This window comes from Trachurus trachurus (genome assembly GCF_905171665.1).
Source record: "Trachurus trachurus genome assembly, chromosome: 7".
Taxonomy (NCBI): domain Eukaryota; kingdom Metazoa; phylum Chordata; class Actinopteri; order Carangiformes; family Carangidae; genus Trachurus; species Trachurus trachurus.
This window is the reverse complement of record NC_139901.1, coordinates 2,443,679-2,468,439: the sequence shown is the minus strand read 5'-3', so window position 1 is coordinate 2,468,439 and position 24,761 is coordinate 2,443,679. Positions and strand designations below refer to the sequence as shown.

Sequence of the window (24,761 nt, the reverse complement as noted above, 5' to 3'; positions counted from 1 at the left end):
ACACAAAATAAGTCTAACATTCTGATTTGAATTAGGAGGATATTTTTGAATATTGAATAGCCTAACTTTCAGCTAAAAAGACAATTACAGTAGTACTGTAGCCTAATCCAGACTGAAGGCCGACTTACTGGCTTCCTATGGAGCTTTCAGCTGCATCCAAGTGACTGAAAACTCTGGAAATAGCCTACTAACTGGACCATGAGTTGAGAATATTTGAGCAATTTAAGGAAATTCATTGTCAAAATTGTTGTAAAAATTAATTATTTCATGGTATGATGGATGCAGCAGTGGGAGTGGAGGCCGGCTGAGAGCCACAGCTGCACGACAGACTGAAGACACGAGAACAGCTGATGTGTTATAGAAAACGTGACAAAGGTTTAAAAACTGAGACAAAGATCCTCGAGGTGAAGCGCCGGCACGTTCAGTCTCCGCTAAGTCATCCTGCTTTAAACTGCCAAAGAAAACAGATAAAATACCTATAACGGTATCCATGCATATTTGTGACTGCTCATCATACAAACACACACACACATTCATACAAACACCTGGAGGTGTGCGCACACACGCACGCACACACACACACACACACACTTTGCATTCTGGCGAGGAACATGCCTGAATGATTTAAATTTTTATATCATCTGCTTAGTTTCTTCTCGTTAATCTAACGTACACATCTCGTGGTGCAAACACTCCTCTTCAAAAATTCCTTTTTAAGAGGGGAGGGGGGAGGGAGGGGGTGAGGAAAACAAACCAACGACTGACAGGGGAGAACGAAAGAAGAGTCGTCATGCAAAAGAACGGATGATGAGTTTTTTTTCCCCCATTGTGGTGTGTGTTTTTTTTTTTCTTTTTTTGATAAGTTCCTATGATCAGTAGTGCTACTTCTACTGTACGAGGCTCATGCACAGAGGAACGCCAGTCAGATCCCCGACGACCTTCATCTCTATCTTTTTTTTCTTCTTTTTTTTAATCTTTTTTTTTCTGAGTTTGGGGGTTTGATTGGAAGATGCAGGTGAAAGTTTATGATACAAAATATGTTACAGTACACTATGTACGTCTTTGTCTCTCGTCTGTGTGTCACTCGCTCTGCTTCTGGATGGTCCGGGGGAAATGCTTCACCAGAGCACTCACAGCTTCAGTCACATGCAGCTGATGTCATTTTCAGGTTGTCCAATCGTATTCAGCATAATGTCGCATCATGTGCTTACATGGCGGTTGAAAAAATAGCACAAATGAGGGCATTAGAAAAGAAAAGAAAAGAAAAGAAAAGCATATAATCCACTCTTTTCTCTCTGATGAATGAGTTCTGCTCATTTTAACAAAGACATATAAAATATTTCATTATCTTTATTATTTAACACTTTGTCATAAGTGATATGGTGCTAAAAGCATGTTAGCCTCCTGTACGTTCAGGGCTAGCTACTTGTTAGTAGCTTGTAGCTAGTAGCTTGTTAGCTAACAGTTAAGCCAAAAAGTAAATGGGCGCATGGCGTCTGTCCGACTACCCATTTCTCCGACCATACATTTCTTTATTTTTGCGTCCATTAGTCCGACCTTCCACTTCTCTGACTTAAGTAGCCCTAACCCTTAACCTTATCCTAAACCTAACCTTAACACTGTAGAATGGGTAGTCGGAGAAATGAGCCGTCGGACTTTTGGGCAGTCGGACTGATGTATGCTCCCCAAAGTAAATTAGCTGATCCAGAAGAAAGAAAATCTTGATTGAATCTGAAATGACAGAAAACATCCAATTCATATTTTAATCACATCATTTTTTTTTACTTGATTATGCTCGTATGTTTTAAGGTGGGCTACTGATTCTCACAATCTTGTTACTTTGTGAAGATTGTATTTTGTTGTTGATTGATGAAACATTCCTATAGTGCAGTTGTGTATCTATAGGCTATATGTATTGTTATTTATTAATTAATTGTATTAGCCTACTTAAAAATACCTATTCCAAATATAGCTATTTAAGCTAATAGCCTTGGAATGTTTTTAGCTTTGTGACCAACATGAGTGGATTATCTGTTTTTGTGTTTTTATGAGCAGATAAGTAAGATTCAGGGCTGAAACATCTTGGCCACCTTAACCAATGTGCTGTTCATGCCTGCATGTCACTGAGATACATGTAAAGAGCTTCTGGTGTAGCATTTCCCAGTCCCATTTAAATCTATTGCAGAACTACTTCTGTTCTCTCACATAAATTAATTTCTTAGTTGCTTTACATTTTTGTTCCCTGCAATAATGACCATAGTTTTAAACACACACATTATTATTGTTGTTAATGTTATTATTATTCTGTTCATTGTTGATGCTATTTTCCTGCTTGTTGTAATGTTGCATATTTTGAAAAGTAAAAGGCTTTCATTCCCGGTCTGGACGTCGGCGTCACGCTGATCAACACTTGGGAGCTACAGCCAGACCAGACCAGACCAGACCAGACCAGACCTGACCAGACCAGACCAGACCAGACCAGACCAGGCCAGGCCAGGTCAGGTCAGTTGGCATCAGACCACGTACATCCAGGCCAGGATCACTAATTTAAACCTCCTCTCTTCTCCGTCTCATTTAAAGAGACCAGGTGAATCCAGTTCTTCTGAGACCAGTTTGTGTTTGTGGCCCCGTTCGGCTCCTTTAAGTCGCACCCAGCTCAGTGTAGTCGTGTGAACAGTATTCAGGCTCAGCATAGATCAGTTAAACCCAGTTCAGTTTGGTTCATGTCTCAGATTTACAGGTTTCAGCAGCATCTGGATGAGTTTCATGAGTTTCTCGCTCTTAGTTTCCGTCCTTTCCTAAAAAAACATGACCTGAAGCCTCTGAAGAGGTCGCTCATCCAGTCTGACTCAGAGTCGTCCTCTTCGTCGTTGGGGCTTATACCTACGATGTTTACATGTCAAACAAAAAGAGGTCCAACATCACACTCGGGCGAACAGCAGTTTCTCTGCTGAGATCCAGTCAGGAGCTGGTTGAATAAAATCAACTAAAACCAAAACACCAATCCACGCAATGTGTTTGATTGGCCTGAAAAACATTGTCTGTTTCCCATGGCATCCAAAAAATAGTTTGTAGCTGCGGCCTCTGAGAGTCTGTCTTCGTCTCGTCCTAATGTCTTAATGATCCTCCAGTTGTTGGAATCCCTCAGGTCCAACACTTGTCTTTGGAAAACAGACCAAACCAAACCCTTAAGACCAAGACCAGCATCATCAGCAGCTACTTTCAACCCAAATGGACCCACAGACCCCTGTCCGTCAGGTGCTGAACGTCATTCTTCTGAGGTTCTGGCATGCTTCTTGTTTGTCAGTCGAGGAGGAACTCTTCATGGGGTTTGTGCAATGAGGCCCAAAAGTCAAAATTGTGCAGAGGTCAAGTGCTTGTTGGGGAAGGTCTAAAATACATGAGGGGGGAGTTCTTGATTTCCAGACACTCATTTAGTGTCACTATATATATTTGCCTCTTGATGAAATGGTTTTTTCCAAGTCATCATGTAGAGAGGAAGTGAAAACAACCAGCACCGCTCAGAGGATCCGTCTGAGTCTTTGTCCCCAAAATCTTAGCTTAGCTTAGCTGCGCCCCGGGGGTTCAGGATCAAAGGGTTCAAGGGCATTCTTAAGGTTCAGAGTTCACAGGGGAGGGACAATGATGGAGGAGGGGCAGGGGGGTGGGGTGGCATGGTCGGTGAGGAGGGTGGAGGAGGTTGCAGGTGAAGTTGAAGGTTATAAGGAGGAGATTTTGACCGTTTCGTGGGTGTATGCGGTGGCGCGGGTGTTGCGCAGGATGCCGGGGATGGGGGCGGGCGACGGGGGGAGGCTCTCGTCGGGCGTGTTGGCGGGCGGCGTGGGGATGCTGATGATGGCGGCGGTGAAGTCTTGTTCCCCACAGTTGAGCTTCAGGTCGCCCGCCTGGGCGTTCAGACTGGACCGACTGAGGAGGGAGAGACACATGTTGTCACACCGAGGTAAACACAGCACATACACACACAATCCTCTGATCTAAACACAACATTAAAGGTCCAGTGTGTAATAATCGGCAAGGTTTATTGGCAACATCTGAATATACTACCAATGAATATATAAGGTGGGAGGTGTATAATCGCTATAAAATAATTATTGTTTGGTTTTCGTAGCCTTATAATTATTCTTGTGTATATACAGTATATATATATATATACAGGGCCGTTGCTAGGAATTCTGGGGCCCCTGAAAGAATACTAAAGTGGGCCCCTCCCCCTAACTTTTCCACTTTTTTTTCTTAGACTACGTATGTATTATCATTTTTTATTTCACCTACTTTGTTTTGATGCTAATACAGATGCGTATTAGTCAGGGTCTTATGCATAAATCAGTCATACACACTAAAAACAGTTGGGTTAAAAAATAACCCAATTTTAACCCAACTGCTGGTTCAGATAAGGACAAACGTTATTTTAACCCAACAGGTTGGGTTATTCTTTTTGACCCAACTTTTGGGTTGAATATTCAACTGTTTCACTGAAATTACTTGAACAACCCAGCAATTGGGCTAAATTCATAGCCTATAACCCTGAAAATGGGTTACACTCTGGAAAAATAACCCAAAAATTTAACTCAACACCAATAACTCAGAAATTGGGTTACAGAAATAACCCAACATTTGTTAGTGTGTAAAAAGATTAGACTACTGGGGTTTTTTGTGGGCCCCACTGGGCTCTGGGCCCCTAGAATTATCATCACCTTTCTCCCCTATACAACGGCCCTGTATATATATATATATATATATATATATATATATATATATATATATATATATATATATATATATATATATACAAGGGTCTTGCTTTAGAGAGTGTTGCCATCTTGCTCCGCCATGTTTGTACGGCAGCCCGAATGGAAAATCCAGCCAGCCAGAGAGCACGATTCAAGAGTATTGCGAGTTTGGCGTGTTTGGCGTTCATAAATAACCCAATGAAGAACAAGGAGGAAGGAAAGAAGAAGGAGGAGGAAACAGCAGACATATAGTAAAATTGTTTAGATCTTCACCTCATGGCTCCCAGTCGTACCAGTTGTGGTAAACACGTTTTTTTGTCCTCAGAGGCCACCGTCACTTTGCCAACAGGAGGGGTGAGTGTGTGCGAGCGAGTGATCGCTGCAATCAAGAATCTGAACGCTAGATATCACAATTTTACCCCCCATTTTACACACTGGACCTTTAAGAGATGTGCAAATATCTATTTTTCAACAGTCAAAAACCAGATACCTTTTGGAGAACAGGGTCTTGATGTGTTCAGACTCGACTTTAAACAAATGTTAGGGTGTTTTCACTTCTGACTTGTTAAGTTCACTTAAAGCAGACTCAGATTCACCCCCCACCCCCACCCACCCTCGATGTAGACCTTTTGGTCAGGTGTGAATACAACAATCGAACTCAGGTACAGACCAAACAAGCGGGCCGAGGTGGTCTCGATGCGGTACCCTAGTGCAGTCCGTTTAAGGTCTGAAAGCAACCCACCCTCAGCTCAACCTGTTTTCAAAAAGCGTATGCCTTTCACGCTTTCTCCCTGGCAGCCATCTTGCAGCAGGTATTCTTCATTGTAAGATGATGAGAACAGTAATGTAAGGCCGGGTTCAGACTACACAATTTTTTGTTAGTCTTTCACGATGGTCTCCATGTCACATTAAACGATCACAGTGGTATACATTATTGGCGTGTCTTGGTCGGGAGACTGGCAACACTACAAGTATCACCCCGAACCAATCACACTGCAGAAACTCAAAATCTTACCGAGAATATTTGTCTTATTTCTAGTCAAAACAAATCAAATTATACTCAAAATAAGACTCATCACATTAAAAAGCAGCTTGTTTTTAGACACTTTTTACTTCTTTCAAGCTGATTTTCACTTGAAATAAGTAGAAAAATCTGACAGTGGAGCAAGTTTATCTTTCTTATTGCTCTAGAAACTGGGCGCTTCCACTCGATCCCAGAGGAGGAACGAAAATGCTGTCTGTGTGATCTTGATGTGATTGAAAGTGAATTTAATTTCTTATTCTATTGTCCATTGTATCACGACTACATTTCTGTTGAAGATAGCCCAGATTTGTTCTCGATGTCTGATGAATGTATACTTAAAGACCCACTCTCGTGAAAATCGTGTTTTTTGAGCTTTTCACATGTTCCTGTGGCATTTTTCTTGTGTCAGAGCACATATCAGCAGAAAAGGAAGTGCAAAATTGCATTTCTGAGTTTTTCTGCCTTCAAACTGCTGTAAACCAATGGCAGACGCAAACTGGCAGTTTCAGGGAGACCTGAGCTGACGTGTCACAGCTCCAGGGGAGGGCACTAGTGCTACAAGCTCCCGCCCCGCTCTGCATCTGGCTCAGAGGTGAAAGGGTTCACAGCTCTGTGTAGCTATCAAGGTATAACAGGTATAGCTCATCTGGTAGAGCAGCTTGCACCGTGAGCAAGGACTATGTTCCAGTCTGGGATCAAATCCCAGTGTGGAGTTTTACGCTAAACACGCTGAATCTGTAATTGTACAATGTCCAGCTGTCAGCGAGCGGGGGGTGGGGTGCGAGGAGGTGGCTGGGCGGGTGCAGAGCAGCGCAGTCTCCGACCACCCTCCAGAGGTGCATTGCTAATGTGCATGGCTAATGAGCTGGTTTTAAAATGACCAAAAAGGGTCGCGGGAGTGGGACTTTAAAAAAGGTGTTCCCATTGGCGAAATTTATTTTGGAGTCATTTAAGCAGCGCAAAGATGTGTTGTATGTCTGAAGTCTTTCAGTCCCGGCAATTGTTTTTTTTTTGCTCTGTGTGCGTATGTATGAGTGTATGTGGGCATGCATGCATGCGTGTGTGTGTGTATGTGTGCGCATGTGTGGATATGTACTGTAGAAAAATATGTACACGAGCATGTATTCCTTATCCTCTTGTGTGTGCCGGTGTTTTGTGTTTTGTTTTTAGTGTGTCCCAGCCCATGAGGGCTGGGCACCTATGGTGCAAGACACCACGTTTAAATAAAAAAAACCTACTACTACTACTACTACTACTACTACTACAAGCACAAAAAACTTGCTTTCACTGGCAGATTTTCTACTTATTTCAAGTGACAATTAGTTTGAAACAAGTGAAAATGATCTAAAAACAAGTTAATTTTTAGGTGATGAGTCTTATTTTAAATGGAAAGAGATTAGTTTTGACTAGAAATGAGACATTTTGAAAAGAAATAAGACAAATATTGTTGGAAAGATTTGGAGTTTTTGCAGTGCATCGTTCACGGCCGATCATGACCATGATCTTTACACTAAAAAGAAAAGGAAGAAAAGCCGATGGTGAAGAAGACAGTCAGTCTGTCCTTCAGAGAGAACATGAGGTACGTTAACAAATGTGTTCACCTCAAAACCATTAACTTACATTGCTACATGAACGCACATCTTCATGGTGTGTAAACAATGCGTCAGAGCGCTCTGTCATCCTATTGGTCAACATCGAGGTTCACGTCATACATGTCAGACTATGCAAAGAAATTCAAAAAAGTATCCCATGCTAGACTTTCTGTCTGGTGTGGTAGAGCATCGCGGAGCGTCCTAGTTATGACACACAACACGTCCGTTCGTTGTTCCCGACATTCATTATTGGCCATGACGCTGGAAATGTGTCGACCATGACATAATCATGTAAAAATAGCGTAGTCTGATCCTGCCTTAGAACTGACGTTGTATGAAATGCTTTTGATGCTCAAAATATTCTGTGAATGTCTGAATGTGTATAAACCAGATCAATATCTGAAGGAGTGCAGTGTGCAAGCTCTCCATGATTGTTTACTTCCACTTTCCCCCGCCCCCAGACGTTCCTGACCAATGATTGAAGGACCTCTACATACATGTGAAATTGAGCTGCACCAAACAAAAAAATTAACATTTCATTTGGTCCGGACCAAAGCGAATGAACCAACAGACTTTCCTTTTCCTGGTGTGAAAACGACGTTAGATACAACCAATTGCTTCACATTCAAATGTAGATCAATTGTTCAGTCAATTGTGACCCAGGGACTTCCACTCTAATGTCTCTAACAAAGCAGATACCAAAGCTATGGTCGTTGTGTCCAGGTGTGACCAGGGCCGTTGCTAGGAATTCTGGGCCCCCTTAAAGAATACTAAAGTGGGCCCCTAACCCCTAACTTTTCCAATTTTTTCCCCCGTTTTTTTGTCTTTTTTTCAATTACGTATGTATTATCATTTTTTATTTAGCCTACTTTGTTTTGATGCGAATGCAGCACTACTATGAGTATTAGTCAGGGTCTTATGCAGAATAAATCAGTCATACAAAGATTAGACTACTGGGGTTTTTTGTGGGCCCCACTGGGCGCTGGGCCCCTAGAATTATCATCACCTTTCACCCCTTTACAACAGCCCTGGGTGTGACTATGGAGGTAATGATTAGCAGAGCACAGGCTCCAGAATGGCTCCACCCTTGGTGAGGTTCAGGATTTTAATCCTGAGAGCCATACTGGACTTTCTATGCATCTACATTAATTTGATTAATTCACAAGTGATGATTAATGTATGAAAGTGTGTTAACCATGTAAGAGGGATCCCCACACTGACACTACATTATTCACCACCTGCATTTCTCATACACACCACTAGAGGGCTGCATAACACCAGTTGAGATCCCATTTGCTGAAGCTCTAAACTCCTCCAGGGCTTTTTAAAGGGATAGTTCACCCAAAATTGAAATTTCACTCATTATTTACTCACCCTCATGTGGACTAAGGGCTGGGAGAAGTTTCAGAGTCCTCCGTGGCTTCTCTGAGTTACAGGGGGTCTCGGCGTAGCAGTGCATGTCCATATAATGGTTGCAAATGGATACCAACTGTCTTCGTAACAAAAAGACGCACCAAAAAACATCCAAATACCTCCATGCTGCTCGTATGTAATGTCCGTCTTGTATTGAAGCCCCGAAATGTGAAATTGTCCCGAAAAAAATTAAATACAAGCTTGTTTGTAGCAGAAGCTCCTCTTCCTGGTTCGTCAAATTTGGACGAACCAGGGTCTGTCCTCTTCCCCGTTCGTCCAAATTTGACGAACCGGGAAGAGGAGCTTCGAGAAGCTTCCGCTACAAAACAAGCTTGAAATATAGACTTATTTAATTTTTTTTGGGACAATTTCGCATTTCGGGGCTTCAATACAAGACGGACATTACATACGAGCAGCATGGAGGTATTTGGATGTTTTTTGGTGTGTCTTTTTGTTACGAAGACAGTTGGTATCCATTTGCAACCGTTATATGGACATGCACTGCTACGCCGAGACCCCCTGTAACTCAGAGAAGCCACGGAGGACTCTGAAACTTCTCCCAGCCCTTAGTCCACATGAGGGTGAGTAGATAATGAGTGAAATTTCAATTTTGGGTGAACTATCCCTTTAACAAACTGAGACAAAGTAATTTGATGGTTAACATTAAAGTATTTTCCTGGTGACAGTTGGTCCATCTGTGTGTGTGTGTGTGTGTGTGTGTGTTTACGTTTGTGGTGGTATGCAGGTGGTCTTGATGTGCAGGGTGTCCAGCTCCTGGACGCTGCCTCGGCTGACGGACACGGTGGAGTTGGCCAGCCTCATGGCGGCTCTCCTCCGGGCGCGGCGGGGGCAGCAGCCCGTGGAGTTGTTCTGCGCCCCCTGGTGGCTGGACAGGGAGGTGCTGCGGCTGGTCCTGAAGCCCACCGACTCGGTCATACACAGCTCGCTGTAGTTCATCTCGTCCGTGAACTCGTGGTTCTGAAAGGAGGCGGGGGGTTTGGACATAGACCATCAGTCAGTCTGGTTTGTTTCTATAACTTTACAGATTTACATCAGAAAGGGGAAAAGACTGGGGGACAGAATTAAAAGACCACCCCATCTTGGAATGGATACAGAATGCTCCCAGATGTACTGTTTCATACATTTATGATACACTGAATTCCCAGAAATATATGCCCACAGCAGGAATGAAAGCCTGGGAGAGAGATTTATCTGATTCAGGGCAAAACTTAGACTGGAAGACGATTTGGGACAATATTATTGGAGCATCAAAAAACCCTAATCATCAGTATATATACACCTGAAATTCTGTCACAGAGCAGATCTAACACCTAGAATTAGACATCAAATGGGATTAACTACGGACCCATATTGCTCATTTTGTCCCAGGGAACCTTTGGCTCTATTGCACATGTTGTATGGGAATGTCCAGGGATTTTGGATTTATGGGAGAAGGACGGTTATTAGCACAATAGCAGTACTAACAGGGGTGCAGCTACCAATGGAACCTGCTATCCTTCTGAATGATGAAAAACACGTCAAATCTGGTTGGCAGGTCTGACAGTCATTCATTCATTCATCACTTTTATTGAACTAGCACACTGCTGGGTCTCTTATGTTTTTATCCTGGAATCTGTGTATATTACCAGTCTATTACTGTACAGTATTTCTGTTTGGGCTAAATTCATGTTCCTTTTTTTTTTTGTCTGTTTGTTTGATTGTTTTGCGTATACACTATGTCTAATTTGTAATTGTGTTTCTGAGTCTGTGTTGTCCAGAATTGTAAGTGTTTTAGTGTTTTGTTTTCATATTGTGGCTCCTAATATGTAATCCACTCTTCTTCTTTTTTTTGGAAAATTAAAAAAAAAAGAAAAAAAAAAGAAGTTAATAATAAAAAAAGAAAGTGGAAAAGACTGGAGGTGTAATCTGATGGATCTTGTACAGTAAATCCACGTGCAGCGCTCCCCTCCATCAGGAAGATGAATGAATTGTTAATATTCACATATTGATATAAATATCTGCTGCCTGAGCTGACACAGCCAACAACATCTGAAACATGAAGTGAAGCAATTTAAAGGCGTCTGAGTTTATTTTGAGGACGTCTGTGATGAAGACAAAGAAAAGCTGAAGGTATTTATAAACACATGGTTGTGCATTAGAATCTAAAAAAGTTACATTCTTTTTATCAACAGCCCTCAGATGTGTGTGTGTGTGTGTGTGTGTGTGTGTGTGTGTGTGTGTGTGTGTGTGTGTGTGTGTGTGTGTGTGTGTGTGTGTGTGTGTGTGTGTGTGTGTGTGTGTGTGTGTGTGTGTAGATGTGAGAGGTGTCCTCACCGTGGTTTTCTCCAGACAGTGCAGCAGATGGTGGTGTTGATGCTCGAACGCCGATTTGTTCTTCACACACAGAGCCGTGCTGTCGCTGTCCCGGTCCTGACACACACACACACACACACACACACACACACACACACACACACACACACACACACACACACACACAAATAAAACACAAACATGTTCACGTTAAAGTCATGAAAGTCAATAAATTCACATTTGGGGAAAACAGATCAGTGGTTTCACTGCTGCTGAGTGTCAACCTGGTTTTAAAGGGATAGGTCAACATTTTGGCAAATTGGCCCATTGCCATAATCCCTATAGTTTTAGGAGTAGGCTCATTACCTATAATTGTCGGTGCAAGCTATTTTTAGAACGGCGGAGCAGAGCCGCGAGCTGCTCAGAGCTACGCTACGGAGGCTAATGGAATTTCTTGGTTTCCCTCATCAAACTCATCAAATACACAATCCAACAACTCCAAAACGCTCTGTTGGACAAGTTGTGACCTGCACATTCACCACGCTATGAGATAATAACAGAACGTTACCAGACAGAGTTGTTTAAGAGGTAAATTCATACAAAAACGCTGATGCGCGTTCCCGTCTGGGGCAGTTTTTCGGCATGCAGTCTCTGTATTTGCCTCGAAAACAACTCTGTCTCTTAACGTTGTGTTATTATCTCATAGCGTGGTGAATGTGCAGGTCACAACTTGTCCACCAGAGCGTTTTGGAGTTGTTTGATTGTGTATTTGATGAGTTTGATGAGGGAAACCAAGAAATCCCATTAGCCTCCGTAGCGTAGCTCTGAGCAGCTCACGGCTCTGCTCCGCCGTTCTAAAAACAGCTTGCACCAACAATTAAAGGCAATGAACCTCCTGCTAACGCTATAGTGATTATGCCAATGGGCCAATTTGCCAAAATGTTGAACTATCCCTTTAACTTTTCTTAAAGCACATTCAGAGCTCAGGTAACACACACACACACTGACAGTGGAGACAATAATGACCCTGTTTTGTTTTACACTAAATTCTGACAGGCAGCAAAACACACAAATATAGCAACAGGGGACACAAAAAGTGACGCACTTGAACCGATGTATCATGGCACTGCATCATAATCAGAACACATCAGTTCAATGATTTAATCCTCAAATGTCACAAAGCGTTGAGCAACAGGTGAACCAGGCCAGTTCATCACGTTTTACTGTCCCTCATGGACACACACGCATTGTCTTCTGTGCTACTTGTGACTATTTGCAGTGTGTGTGTGTGTGTGTGTGTTTCCAAACTGATGAAGAATATTTTTGAAGATGCAATTGTAACGGAGGGTCCGGCTGCACTCACTCACCCATAAAGGACGTGCAAACCCGACTGCTAGGCGGTCATTGACCTCTTGTCACAACGGTTTGCGTCGTCGCTCCGCCGTGCATTAACATTGGCTACACAATATCTGTTTGTATTGTATGTTCTTTGGTTGCGGTGTCTTGAGCTCTCAGGGCCACCGTACTTAAAGCTGAAGATTCAGATTCATTTATTCATGTGCGTATGATGTTGTGTCTATGGGTGTTGTGTTGTCAAAGAACCCCTTCAAGAAAATACACTTAATGGTTTTGGATGGGATGAGTGAAGTTTTTTAAAAGCAAACTGAAGACCTACCTTTTTAGCCTGGCTTTTAACTGATTCTTATTATTTTTATCGATATAAAACATTCAATTTTATTTGTTTAATTTCATTTTAATTTATTATTGATTATCTTTTTTATTCTATTTTAATTAATTCATTTTTTTTTTACACTTTCTTTTTATTGTTTTTCTTTAGCAGTGCATAAACATTATACAAGGGGGAAACAAATAAAAAAATAAAATTAAAATAAAATGTGAAAAAGAACATGTTGGATCACCATGTTTCTACAGTTTGATCATTTTTCAATGTCAATGTGATGGTCCTTGTCCTGTCGTTTTCATGTATTCAGTCCATTTCTCCCACTTCCAGTAGTATTGATCCTCTTGAGTCCTTATTTTATAAGTCAGTTGTTCCATAATATGTATTTCGTCCATAACTTTCAACCAATCTTCCTGTGACGGTGGGTCTTTCTTGTACCATTTTCTTGTGATTGCCTTTTTACAGGCTACTAACCTAATTTCCAATATGTATCTATCATCTTTCAACACAACATTTTCCGTAATGACACCAAGATATAATAATGTACAAGAGTTGGATACATCATAACCCAAAATTCTTCCTATAACCAAATGAACAGAATTTTGTGATTTTAGGACAGAGCCAGAACACATGTGAATGATTCACATTTACATCTCCACAGCTTCTCCAACATGGCTGTGGTAATGAAGTATGTTTATTCCTAATTTTGGGTGTTATAAAAAATCGAATTAAATTTTTCCAGCAATGTAATTAATTAATTAATTTTTATTCTATTTTATCCTACTACACCTGCCTATTTTACTTCATTTTATCTAGTGTCTTTCTCTTCTTCTCATTTTATCTATTTTACTTCATTTTATCTAGTGTTTTCCCCACTGCAAATGATTGAGTGTAAGATAGCGTTTCCTCGATGTCTCTAAAATCCAATGTTCTAAAATTATTGTGTGAATGCGAATGTGTATGTCAATGTATGTGTGTCTCCCAATATGTGTCCCCTATGTTCCTTGTTTTTATCATGTGCAGCACTTTGAGCTGCCGTGGGCATGAAAAGTGCTATACAAATAAAGCCTGATTGATTGATTGATTGATTGATTGATTGATTGAAAGTATAAAGTAAAGTAAAAACAACACAAACAGAGCCACACAATCACACTCGACAAAGACGGTGTGAGAAGACGCTTTAAAAGTGTCCTCAGTGTCTCAGTCCACATTCAAACTCCACTAAACCTTTTACTTTCTGTGCGTGTTCCCAAAAGGCTGAGGTGACAACCGAGGGACATTTAATAATGTTTAATCTGATCCCCTCCTCCATCTGTCGCCGTTCCTTCACCGCCCCATCTAATCTCGCTTCGTCTTCTTCTTCCTCTTCCTCTCTCTTGCTATTTATTCCTCCTCTCTGGACCGGCGCTCTCTGATCTTCCATCTCTGTCTCAGATTACACAAACACTCTCATCTTCCCTTTTCCTCTTCTCCTCATTCTCTAGGATTGCTCTCCCCCACTTTTTTCTTTTTTCATCTTATCATTTTACACTTCCTCCTCTGTCTCCTGCTGCCGTGCCCTCCGCTCCTCAGCCCGCCTCTTTGTCCTCATTATGCACTCTATAAATCCAACAGTCATCCCTCTTTCTTGCTCAGTGCTGAAGAGGGATTAGGACGCAACAATATCTGTGTGTGTGTGTGTGTGTGTGAGTGTGTGTGTTCCTCTTCTACCTGAAGCCTAAACCCATTTCACTGATAAAACATTTAAACCCAGAGACCGTTTCATCCTTTAACTGAAGTAACACAAAGACTCAGAGTCGTGATTAAGCTGAAACTGAAAAAAATAGTTCTTCAGATCTTCTTCTTGTCTCTTGTTCCTGTGTGAGTTTGTCCACCTGCACGTTAACGTCACACTGTCCTGAGTCTGTGTGTTCAGAGTAAGTGGGACAAGTCTATTTACTGAATGGGCCATAAAAGAAAAGTGTGTGTGTGTGTGTTTTTTATCTTTACGTTGCTGGTAAGAGTGTGCAGCACTATAAAGATAGTCACAAACACACATGTAAATTATTAGATGATATGATACAGTTACATAAACCACAGAACACAGATATCCAGTCCTGTTGAATAATAGACAATAAACATCATCAAATATATATATTAAACATAGTCAAAACAAGTTTCATGTTGGAGCTCTCAAACAAAGACAGGTTTAAAGGTCCATACAGTAGGAAGAAGTCCTTGTGTTCTTTGATTATATATCAGCTATTAAAGAGGAGCTATGTAAGTCCGGTTGCTTTTCCTCTGTTTTTCTAACCCTCCTCCCGACCATGTGCATTTGTTTACAACGAAACCAGCAAGAAATCAATCAATAGAGCGGTAGATAACGTTATATATCCTATACGATGTTACAACCTGTATATTTGTATATAGTTTAATCTGTCATAAACAAGAGATTACGTGTTACAGGGCGCTTTTGTGTTGCGGTGCCATAGAGACGAGAGCTGGGACACAAGCCATTTATTAAACCATCACAATTACTCCAAAGCTGTTTAATTAAGGTAAAAATGTAGCAGAAGTAAGCTATAAATCTTCTTCTTTAATACAGTGAAAGTATCAAAGCCTCAGTCCACAGAGAAATGCACACAGCATGTATTCTGAAACTGAGCCTTAAAATGAGCCATCAGGACTTCCTGTGACTTTGTGATGTCACAAAAAAGCAGTCACAGAAACCAAATCCCACGAGGTTTAGATTGTGGGTCCAGGGGGTTGGACTCACAATCTAAACCTCGTGGGATTTGGTTTTTCTCAGTGTTTATTTGAAATCTGCTTTACTATTATTACTATTATTTATTATTCCCACACAGAAAGAACCTATAGGTTTTAATATAGGTTTGAATATACAGTATGTGACATACATAAAATTGGCTGTTTTCATACAGTATATACGCATATATGCTAATATGTATGGTGCATATATGCAGCATATATGCACAGATAAACTGCATATAGGTTTCATATATGCGCATATATCCTCATGAGGATATATAAGATATATATATATATATGTGCATATATGAAACCTATATGCAGTCTATCTGTGCATAATTAGCATATATGCGTATATATGAAAATGGCCAATTTTATGTATGTCACATAATCAAACCTATATTAAAACCTATAGGTTCTTTCCGTGTGGGTTATTACTGAACCATTTAAAAAACAAATAGCCAATCAGAGGAGATTCTCCGTGCCTCCGCTCTTTTGATTGGCTGACTGTTACTAGAGCTTTGAGATGTAAAACTACACTGACATGCTTTTAGGTTCCCAAAACCACCACCACCCACATACAGTATCTTCTCATGGATCAACAGTTGAGAAAAGATACAACATGTTTCCTGGCTGTGGGCTGTTCCTGCTCAGGTTCCTGTCAGCAGCTGGAGGTGAGTGTCAGGAAGCCTGGACGATGATGGATCTCACATTCAGTCCTGTTAAAATGTGACGAGGACTGACACACCAGCTGCTGTGACAGCTGGTGAAGGGGAAAACCCACAGCTCCACCCTCACTTTGTAAACACCGAGGCTGGGACTCACCCCTCCCTCCGCCCCTCCGTCCCTCTGTCCACATCCCTCTCACTCCTCAACTCACCTGCTTCCATTGTTGCTTTGCCAAATGGCTGCTGGGGAAAAAACGGCTTCTCTGATGGACTACTGGTGAAGAGCCAAGCTGCTGAGGCAGCAGCTCCTTATCCGTCTGTATCTGTGGCTCTGTCTGGGTCTCTGGTACCCTCTTTACCTCTCTGATCTGCAGCCTAGGGAGCTACAAGTAGTTCTGGACGGGACTCCATCAGACATTAATGAATATGACTCCGCCCCCACCTGTGACCTGTATTTTCATGTTGTCTGGCTTACAGTGTTGGGCATGTTACTTTTAAAATGTAATTAAATATAGTTACTTGTTACTTTCCCCCAAAAATAACTGAGTTAGTAATGGAATTACTAGTGGTAACTTATTACCAGGAAAAGTAACTATTGTGTTACTTTTCTTTATAAAATGCTTAATTTGTCAAATTACTTGGACTCGCCCCCCTAACCTCCCGTTTTATCTGGAACTACGGAGGAATACTGAGTGAGTTGGTTAGTTCCAGATAAACGCCTTTTTTCCGACTGGTTGATGGACTGAAAATAAAATGTGTATGTCACGTAGGCGGGTGTATTTTATTTTGTGACGGGACTTCTTGAGTCAATTAACGGTGCATTTTATCGTCAGTAACGGTAACGGCGTTGTAACGGGGGAAACAGTAACTTTTTTGATTACTTGTTAATGAAAAAAAGCGCTGTTATTCCCATCACTGCTGGCTATTGACATCTGATCTGAACATTAATTTCAGATCAGAACTTTATCTATTTTCTTTTATTTTACTTTTATTTGCTTTTAACTCTGTTTTTAGTGTTTTGTTTGTTTTTATTCTATTGTATGCTTCTTTTTTTTATGTTTTGTCTTTATGTAAAGCACATTGAGTTGCCTTGGTATGAAATGCGCTATATAAATAAAGATGCCTTGCCTTGCCGGTGTGTTCGGCTCCTGTTGTAATGTTCACAGGTCCACAGGAGGAGCCAGTGCTAACTCAGTCCAACCACAGCACCCGGGCCTCGCAGGTCAAAGTCTCAGGAAGAGATGGATGGATTAAGGAATGGGCCGGACTCTACGTTTGCTGCAATCTGGTCACAGACCGCATCAGCACCTGAACCTGCACCACTTATCTCAGCCCACAACTTGCCCCCTTCTCTTTGTCCACCCTGCTGTTTCTACCCCTCCTTCCCCCCTCGGCCTCTCATCTCTTCCCATTTTCTCTCCGCATCACTGTCTGACTTAACTGGACTGCAATCCACCCTTCCTGCTTGATAGTGAGAAACGATCGACTGTCAGTGGGTGTGTGTGTGTTTGTCTGTCTCTGTGTGTGTGTGTGTGTGTGTGTGTGTGTGTGTCTCACCCCAATTGCTCTATCTTCTTTGTACTGGAGGAAGGCGTTGGTTGTTCCTTTCTTTGCCATGCGGATCCGAGCCAAACGCACTTTCTGTCGAACAGAAACACACAGGAAAACAGCTCTGTCAGCACATCACACACACACACACACACACACACACACACACACTTGCAGTGTATGGGAGCACTGAGGTTAAAGTGAAGCTCAGGTTTGGATGCTGTAACATTCTGCTTATTTCACAGACTGGAGAACAGGAGCAGCAGATCGTTGCATCAGCTGCTCTCTGAGCTGGAAGTGCTTTCTGACTGATGTCAGGTTCAACACTGATTGATGGATTCATGGCAAATTTAGCATTAACATTTAGAAGAATATTTTTCTTTTATGTGTAAACCAGACTTTCTGTGCCTGTAACTGCTTTTTCTACATCAGATGGATACCTGCTGGTATTTTAATCATGTGTGACCATATTAATGTGTGATATAGTGGAGCTCGCCTCAGTAAAAACATCAGGATCAAGAGCAGAGTGTTTAATAGAAGAGAGGAAGAAGCTGTTATTACCACAGGGAAATGACATTATTGTGGCAGAAAGTGATAAATAACAAAAGACAAGAAGCTACAGAAAAAAAATAAAAGTAATAAGGCTGATAAAAAAAAGTGCTGGGATTATTGTAAAGGCCTTGGTATATACAGACGGCAGTGTGTCCTGTCTAATGAACAAAACCATAAATAACAGATCAGCCTCAAAGCAGCTAAAAAATAATGTTCTTTGGCTGAAACTACACAGGAGGGGAAGATGAAGACTTCGTAGTGGGGCCTTAACATTTCATTTAAAATGTGACAGCACTTAATTTAAAAGTGAAATAATGACATGGAGCAAAGTTCTGCAGGAATGAGTCCTATTAGCACGTTATCACTTCCTGTTCCCTCACCCTGAAGTCTCTGGGGTTTTCGAATGTGTTTTTGGGAAGATGACTGAAATAAGGCACATTTTAACTATTTATCCCACAACTTCAAATCAGTCAGTAAACAGCCCAGTCCTGATTTCTTTAAGCTTTTATGTTGAAAAAGGCCAGTGGCTACCAGGTGTCTGGAAGCCATCATGAACTGATCGTGTCTCCAGCCTTGTTGTGTCATTCGTAAAGGGATATTTCAACATTTTGGCAAATTCACCTATTGCCATAATCCCTATAATCTCAGCAGTAGGTTCGTTACCTTTAATTGTCGGTGCAAGCTGTTTTTCGATCAGCGGGTCAGAGACATGAGCTGCTCAGCTAATGCTACGGAGGGATATGGTATTTCCGGCTTTCCATCAAATACACAATCCAACAACTCCAAAACGCTCTCATGGACAGGTTGTGACCTGCACATTCACCACGCTATGAGATAATAACATGTAATAACATAACGACACACACATCGACACTACTTTCGCTTTTTAAGTCACTCTGTCGAGCAGCCGTGTCAGGAATGTAGTTCCGGTTACGTATTTAGCTCAAAAACAACTCCATCTTTTAACGTTACATTATTATTTCATAGCGTGGTGAATGTGCAGGTCACAACTTGTCAATTGGTTGTGAGAGCATTTTGGAGTTGTTGGATTGTGTATTTGGTGAGTTTGATGAGGGAAAGCTAGAAATACCATGAGCCTCCATAGTGTTAGCTGAGCAGCTCGTATCTCTGACCCGCTGATCGAAAAACAGCTTGCACTGACAATTAAAGGTAACAAACCTACTGCTATGATTACAGGGATTATGGCCATGGGCAAATTTGCCAAAATGTTGAAATATCCCTTTGATGATTGTTTCTAACGTTGTAAGAGGAAAAGCCTCTGTACAGTAGACAAGAATGTTGAATGTTGGGGTGGTGATGTTGAAGTCATGTGACCATGATGTAGCTACTTTCTAGTCTAACATTAGTTTTTTACATCTGGTGACTGAATTTAGGATTCAAACATCATTAAATACTACATACTGTACAGAAGGGTATATATATGTAGTATATAGACTGTGTAGGTATGTAAATGAAAAGAAATTAAGAGCCATATGAAGGTGGAGGGTGGGAATATATATTTATATATAGTATATATTTTGGAAATTGGCTGTTTCAGGAAGAAACAGGGTGGTTTGGACTACAAAAATCTGTTGACTATGCAGTACCATATTGATTTAAAAAAAACTGTGGGAATTTACAGTTTTTCTCAGCCGCTTTGGTGCTATTCTCAGATCAGAATGAAAGTTCTCATAACTATTAGTTCAACCTCCACAACATGTAGTCATTAGTCCACATCATAGTAGCAGTTTCTCCTTCCTCTGAACAAATTGCAAATGCTTTTGGACATGTATCAGTTGCTCTCATACAATTCTCTGCTGTTTTACAACATCATCATTTGTTTATGTCATGTCAGTCAAAATGAACTATACTTTTGAACGCTGAAGTCTTTCCCTATAAAACTAATAGTCCTCATTTCATTGCTTGAGTCATTACATACAAAATTGTTGAACTAGTTTTCAAAATCTGTCAAACTAGTTTTAAATGTTGGGAGAAGCACTCAATTATTCAATTATTCAAACATTTACAGTAAGGAACAACAGGTATGTATTCAGCACTGCTGTCATTGTGTCAGGCATTACTGTAAGATACAGTGGGACAAGAACTTTTTACATTTACATTTAGACTTCGAGCTTCACTAGAGAACAGATTTACTGTATTGTAATGTATTACAGCAACCACAGTAAAGATTTCCCATCTTTACAGTACGGTACTGTACTACAGCATTTTACAAGTAAGAAGCACTTTTACAGTATTGTACACTACAGTAATAATGGTTGATGCAGTACATGTACTGTACATTACTGTAATTTTACTCTGCATCACATAGGATTACAAGACAACCTCACAGAGCTGGAAGAGACTGAGCCCTTTTTACTACAAGAACAAGACATTTGTGCAATGGTGATTACAAACAATGGCAAAAGGTTGAAAGAGATATAATGTAAGGATGACATCACTGTATCTTTGGGAATATTGAATCTCTACAATCGCTACAGTTGACAGAGTGATGTAGATGAAAATGTGACTGGAACGTCTGGATGTGCAGGAATGATTTACAGTACTCTGTAGGTTCAGTTACTATATGTACTGCAACATTGTTTACGTAAAGTTGTACCCAAAGAGTGTTTCTTATGTTTGTTGTAGATGACTGTAGTGTATTTTTCCTTTGCACAATGCTGTGAACAAATCAGAATTGCAAAGAGCATATGCAGTAGAAATGTGAAACATACATATTCAGTATCTCCACTAAATACAGTAATGTGTAACTTTACTGTAGTTTTCACATGGTTGTACCAGTAGTGTATAGTGCTGTCTGGAGTATTTTCAGGTATCATCACTTTTTGCATTGGAAAACACTTAGAGAATAAAGTGTCCTAATGAAAACATGACAAAGCCATTTGACTATCTTGTTCATAAACGATGGTGTCAAGATTTCTGATTTTGACGACACTGACAGTTTCATTGACATGAGTACTTGCTTTTGAAGGATGGACAATTCATTTTGAGCAAGTGACGCACTTTTGCAGGTCATCCACTAGGTTTTGCAGTTTGTGATAATTGTTCTGAGAAATGCACTAACTGTTGTGCAAATGTTAAGAGTGATGTGAGAAAAGCACCAAAGCGACTGAGAAAAACTGTAATCAAGTTTCTAGCTGCCACTACATGTAACCATAGAAACCATGGAAAGATAGTTGCAGTCACATGAAGCCAACAGACCTGCTGTGCTCTCATCTTGTCTGCTCTCTGGTTCTGGTGGTAGATGCGGCTGAAGTTGGAGACGATGACGGGGACGGGCAGAGCGATCACCAGCACGCCGCTCAGGGAGCAGATGGAGCCGAAGATCTTCCCGGCGATGGTGTTGGGAACCATGTCACCATAGCTGGAAGAGGAAGAGACAGTCACATGACCAAAACTCCTCTAACTGTCAAGAACAAAAAAGTCTTCTCCACAGCTGCTGCACTGATCCAAAAGTCATCAAAGAGTTTAACTCGTGAAACATTTCTGAATTGATCCAACTTGGCCTCTAGTTTCACAGTGCAGTTCACTGCTTTGTAACTTTTTTGATTTCTTGCAAGAGTGCTGATGTTAGAGCTGTTGTTGACCACACTCTTCAACTTGTTATGGACATGATGAATTTTTTATGCAGTGAAGCTGAAGATCTGGGGCCGTATTCCTAAAGATTCTTAGTGCAAAGAGTTGCTCCTAGTGGCCAAATTCTAAGAAAATTCTTAGAATCATGATGTTTTCTTAGAATTTCTCCTAAAAGTTAAGAGTAGATCCTAGTAAAGATAAAAGCTATTCCTAAAGAATCCTAGCTCTTAAGAGAGCTCCTAAGGTGGGATCTGTTAAGAGTAGGGAAGAGGACTTTTAAGTGGCTTAGGAGTTCCCTAAGCAGAGGACAGAGTGGTGGACAGAAGAGGCAGGAGAGATATTCTCCAAACACTGGATGACAGTGAATTAATGAAACGCTACAGATGGTTCCTGTTCCAGTTGGGTTACCTTGTTCTTTTCTTCTCCATTGCTGTTCACTGGTTTGTGGTAGAGTTCAAAGCCAACCAACACTGCTTCTTATAGGCCGGTCAGCAATCACAGACACTGATGAAAGCTGAGCCATTTTACCCTTGTTAATACCAAATTGAGTTGAAATGTTGAAAGTTGAAAGTGCAAAAATTACCAGCATGGTAATTAATATAAGCAAATAAATCTAAGTTTCACTATGTGAATACTGTGCAAGTTTTCACACATTTTGTAGGATAATTTTAAAGTATAGCTTACTATTCATTTAACAGATATTTTGTTTTATGTGAAATATTTTTTACAATTACACAGTCTTTATAAGATTGGATTCTATGGTTACATTTATCGATTTGAGGGTCCATCCTTTGCCGATTATCACCAAAATTATATTTTTTATCTAGCTTTTTTTAAAGTATATTTTTTGGGCTTTTTGGCCTTTAATTGACAGAACAATTGAGAGAGAGAGAGAGGAAGCAGAAAGAGGGGGAATGACATGCAGGATAGGACTGCTCTACCAACTGAGCTAAACACCGCCCCTTTATCTAACTTTATGGATCAACCAATCACAGCGTTTGAAATGATGACTCATACCTAGCAACGGGGGTCAACCACACCTCCTCACTAAGATAGGAGTTTCTGTCCACTCCTTGCTCAGAGTTCTCTGAGAGTGTTCTGGAATCACTCCTAAGCTAAGACTCCTTGCTAGGAATTTTTAGGTTAAGTTAGGAGCTCTCTGAGAGGATTCTTAGAATCTTTAGGAATACGGGCCCTGGTTTTTAGGTTTGTTTTATAGATAGATAGATAGATAGATAGATAGATAGATAGATAGATAGATAGATAGATAGATAGATAGATAGATAGATAGATAGATAGATAGATAGATAGATAGATAGAACGATAGAAACGATAGATAGAACGATAGATAGATAGAACGATAGATAGAACGATAGAACGATAGATAGATAGATAGATAGAATGATAGATAGATAGAATGATAGATAGATAGAATGATAGATAGAACGATAGAACGATAGATAGAACGATAGATAGATAGAACGATAGATAGAACAATATATAGAACGATAGATAGAACGATAGAACGATCGAACGATCGATAGAACGATCGATAGATAGATAGATAGATAGATAGATAGATAGATAGATAGATAAATAGATAGATAGATAGATAGATAGATAGATAGATAGATAGATAGATAGATAGATAGATAGATAGATAGATAGATAGATAGATAGATAGATAGATAGATAGAATCAGTCTACACACACTCTCTCTCACACTCCCACACTCTATCACTCACTCACACACAGGGGTTTCTGGATGTTGCCTCATGCGGCCTTCACCTTTCATTGTACAGAGCCATAAATCACTTGAAGTGAGACGAGGAAGAGGAGGAGATTAGAGCGCGGGCAGGAGTCCAGCTCTGTGTGATTGTGAGGAGAAAACACTTTATAGCTGCACTGATCCACATTTCACTGCACAAACCACCGAACATCACCACACCTCTCGCAGCCAAATTCCTGTCTCCGTCTCCTCTGATGGTTTATTTTATGCTCCTTTAACAGTTTGTCTTAAATTTTAAGGTATTTATTTATTTATTTATTATTATTTTAAAAAAACAGTCAGTTTCAGATTGTGAGGACTGAGTGGTAGATTGACATCGTCGTGTCAGAGCTCTGTTTGTGACACGGCTCGTGACAAAGAGCCGCCTACTGTTCGCATCAGGTACTGCACCTTTAATCAACTCAAAACTCTCAGGCCATATAAATTTAGATATACCCTTGGCCTGTGGGACATCATTTGGAAACCCTGAAAGAGATAGTGCACCACTTAAATTACAGCAGTGACATCAACAGTGTGCACAAGTTCACACCTACTGCAGAACATTAACACAGTGGGGGAGTGCTGTCTCTGTGCTGCAACATGAATCAAATATGAACATCATCTTAGTGGGAAAGGTTCGCCAACCAAATCAAACTAAACCAAAAATGTTTTTATTACTTATTAATTCCTTGCATGTACAATTTAAAAGGCTATAAATGTATATGTTAGAATGTTGCTGTTTCCAGTGATTCAACAGAAAATATAAAGATGTATGATGAACAGTCAATATGTTTAAACTGACATTTAAAGGGATAGATCAACATTTTGGCAAATTGGCCCATTGCCATAATCCCTATAGTCATAGCAGTAGGTTTGTTACCTTTAATTGTCAGTGCAAGCTGTTTTTAGAACGGCGGAGCAGAGCCGTGAGCTGCTCAGAGCTACGCTACGGAGGCTAATGGGATTTCTTGGTTTCCCTCATCAAACTCATCAAATACACAATCCAACAACTCCAAAACGCTCTGGTGGACAAGTTGTGACCTGCACAATCACCACGCTATGAGATAATAACAGAACGTTACGAGACAGAGTTGTTTTAGAGGTAAATACAG

At 40.7% G+C, this 24,761-nt stretch overlaps 1 protein-coding gene across 1 annotated transcript in view; it reads right to left on the bottom strand.

The window, feature by feature from the left end:
• Positions 1-3,719: 3,719 nt before the first annotated feature.
• Positions 3,720-24,761, bottom strand: part of kcnd1 (potassium voltage-gated channel, Shal-related subfamily, member 1) — a gene marked incomplete at both ends in the record, with an annotated part of 88,911 nt that continues 67,869 nt past the window's right edge. The window contains 5 exons of the mRNA XM_083976021.1: positions 3,720-3,927; positions 9,508-9,758; positions 11,115-11,210; positions 17,745-17,828; positions 21,507-21,669. Of these exons, the coding sequence (XP_083832147.1) occupies positions 3,720-3,927; positions 9,508-9,758; positions 11,115-11,210; positions 17,745-17,828; positions 21,507-21,669 (802 nt within the window). The remainder of the gene's footprint in view (positions 3,928-9,507; positions 9,759-11,114; positions 11,211-17,744; positions 17,829-21,506; positions 21,670-24,761) is intronic.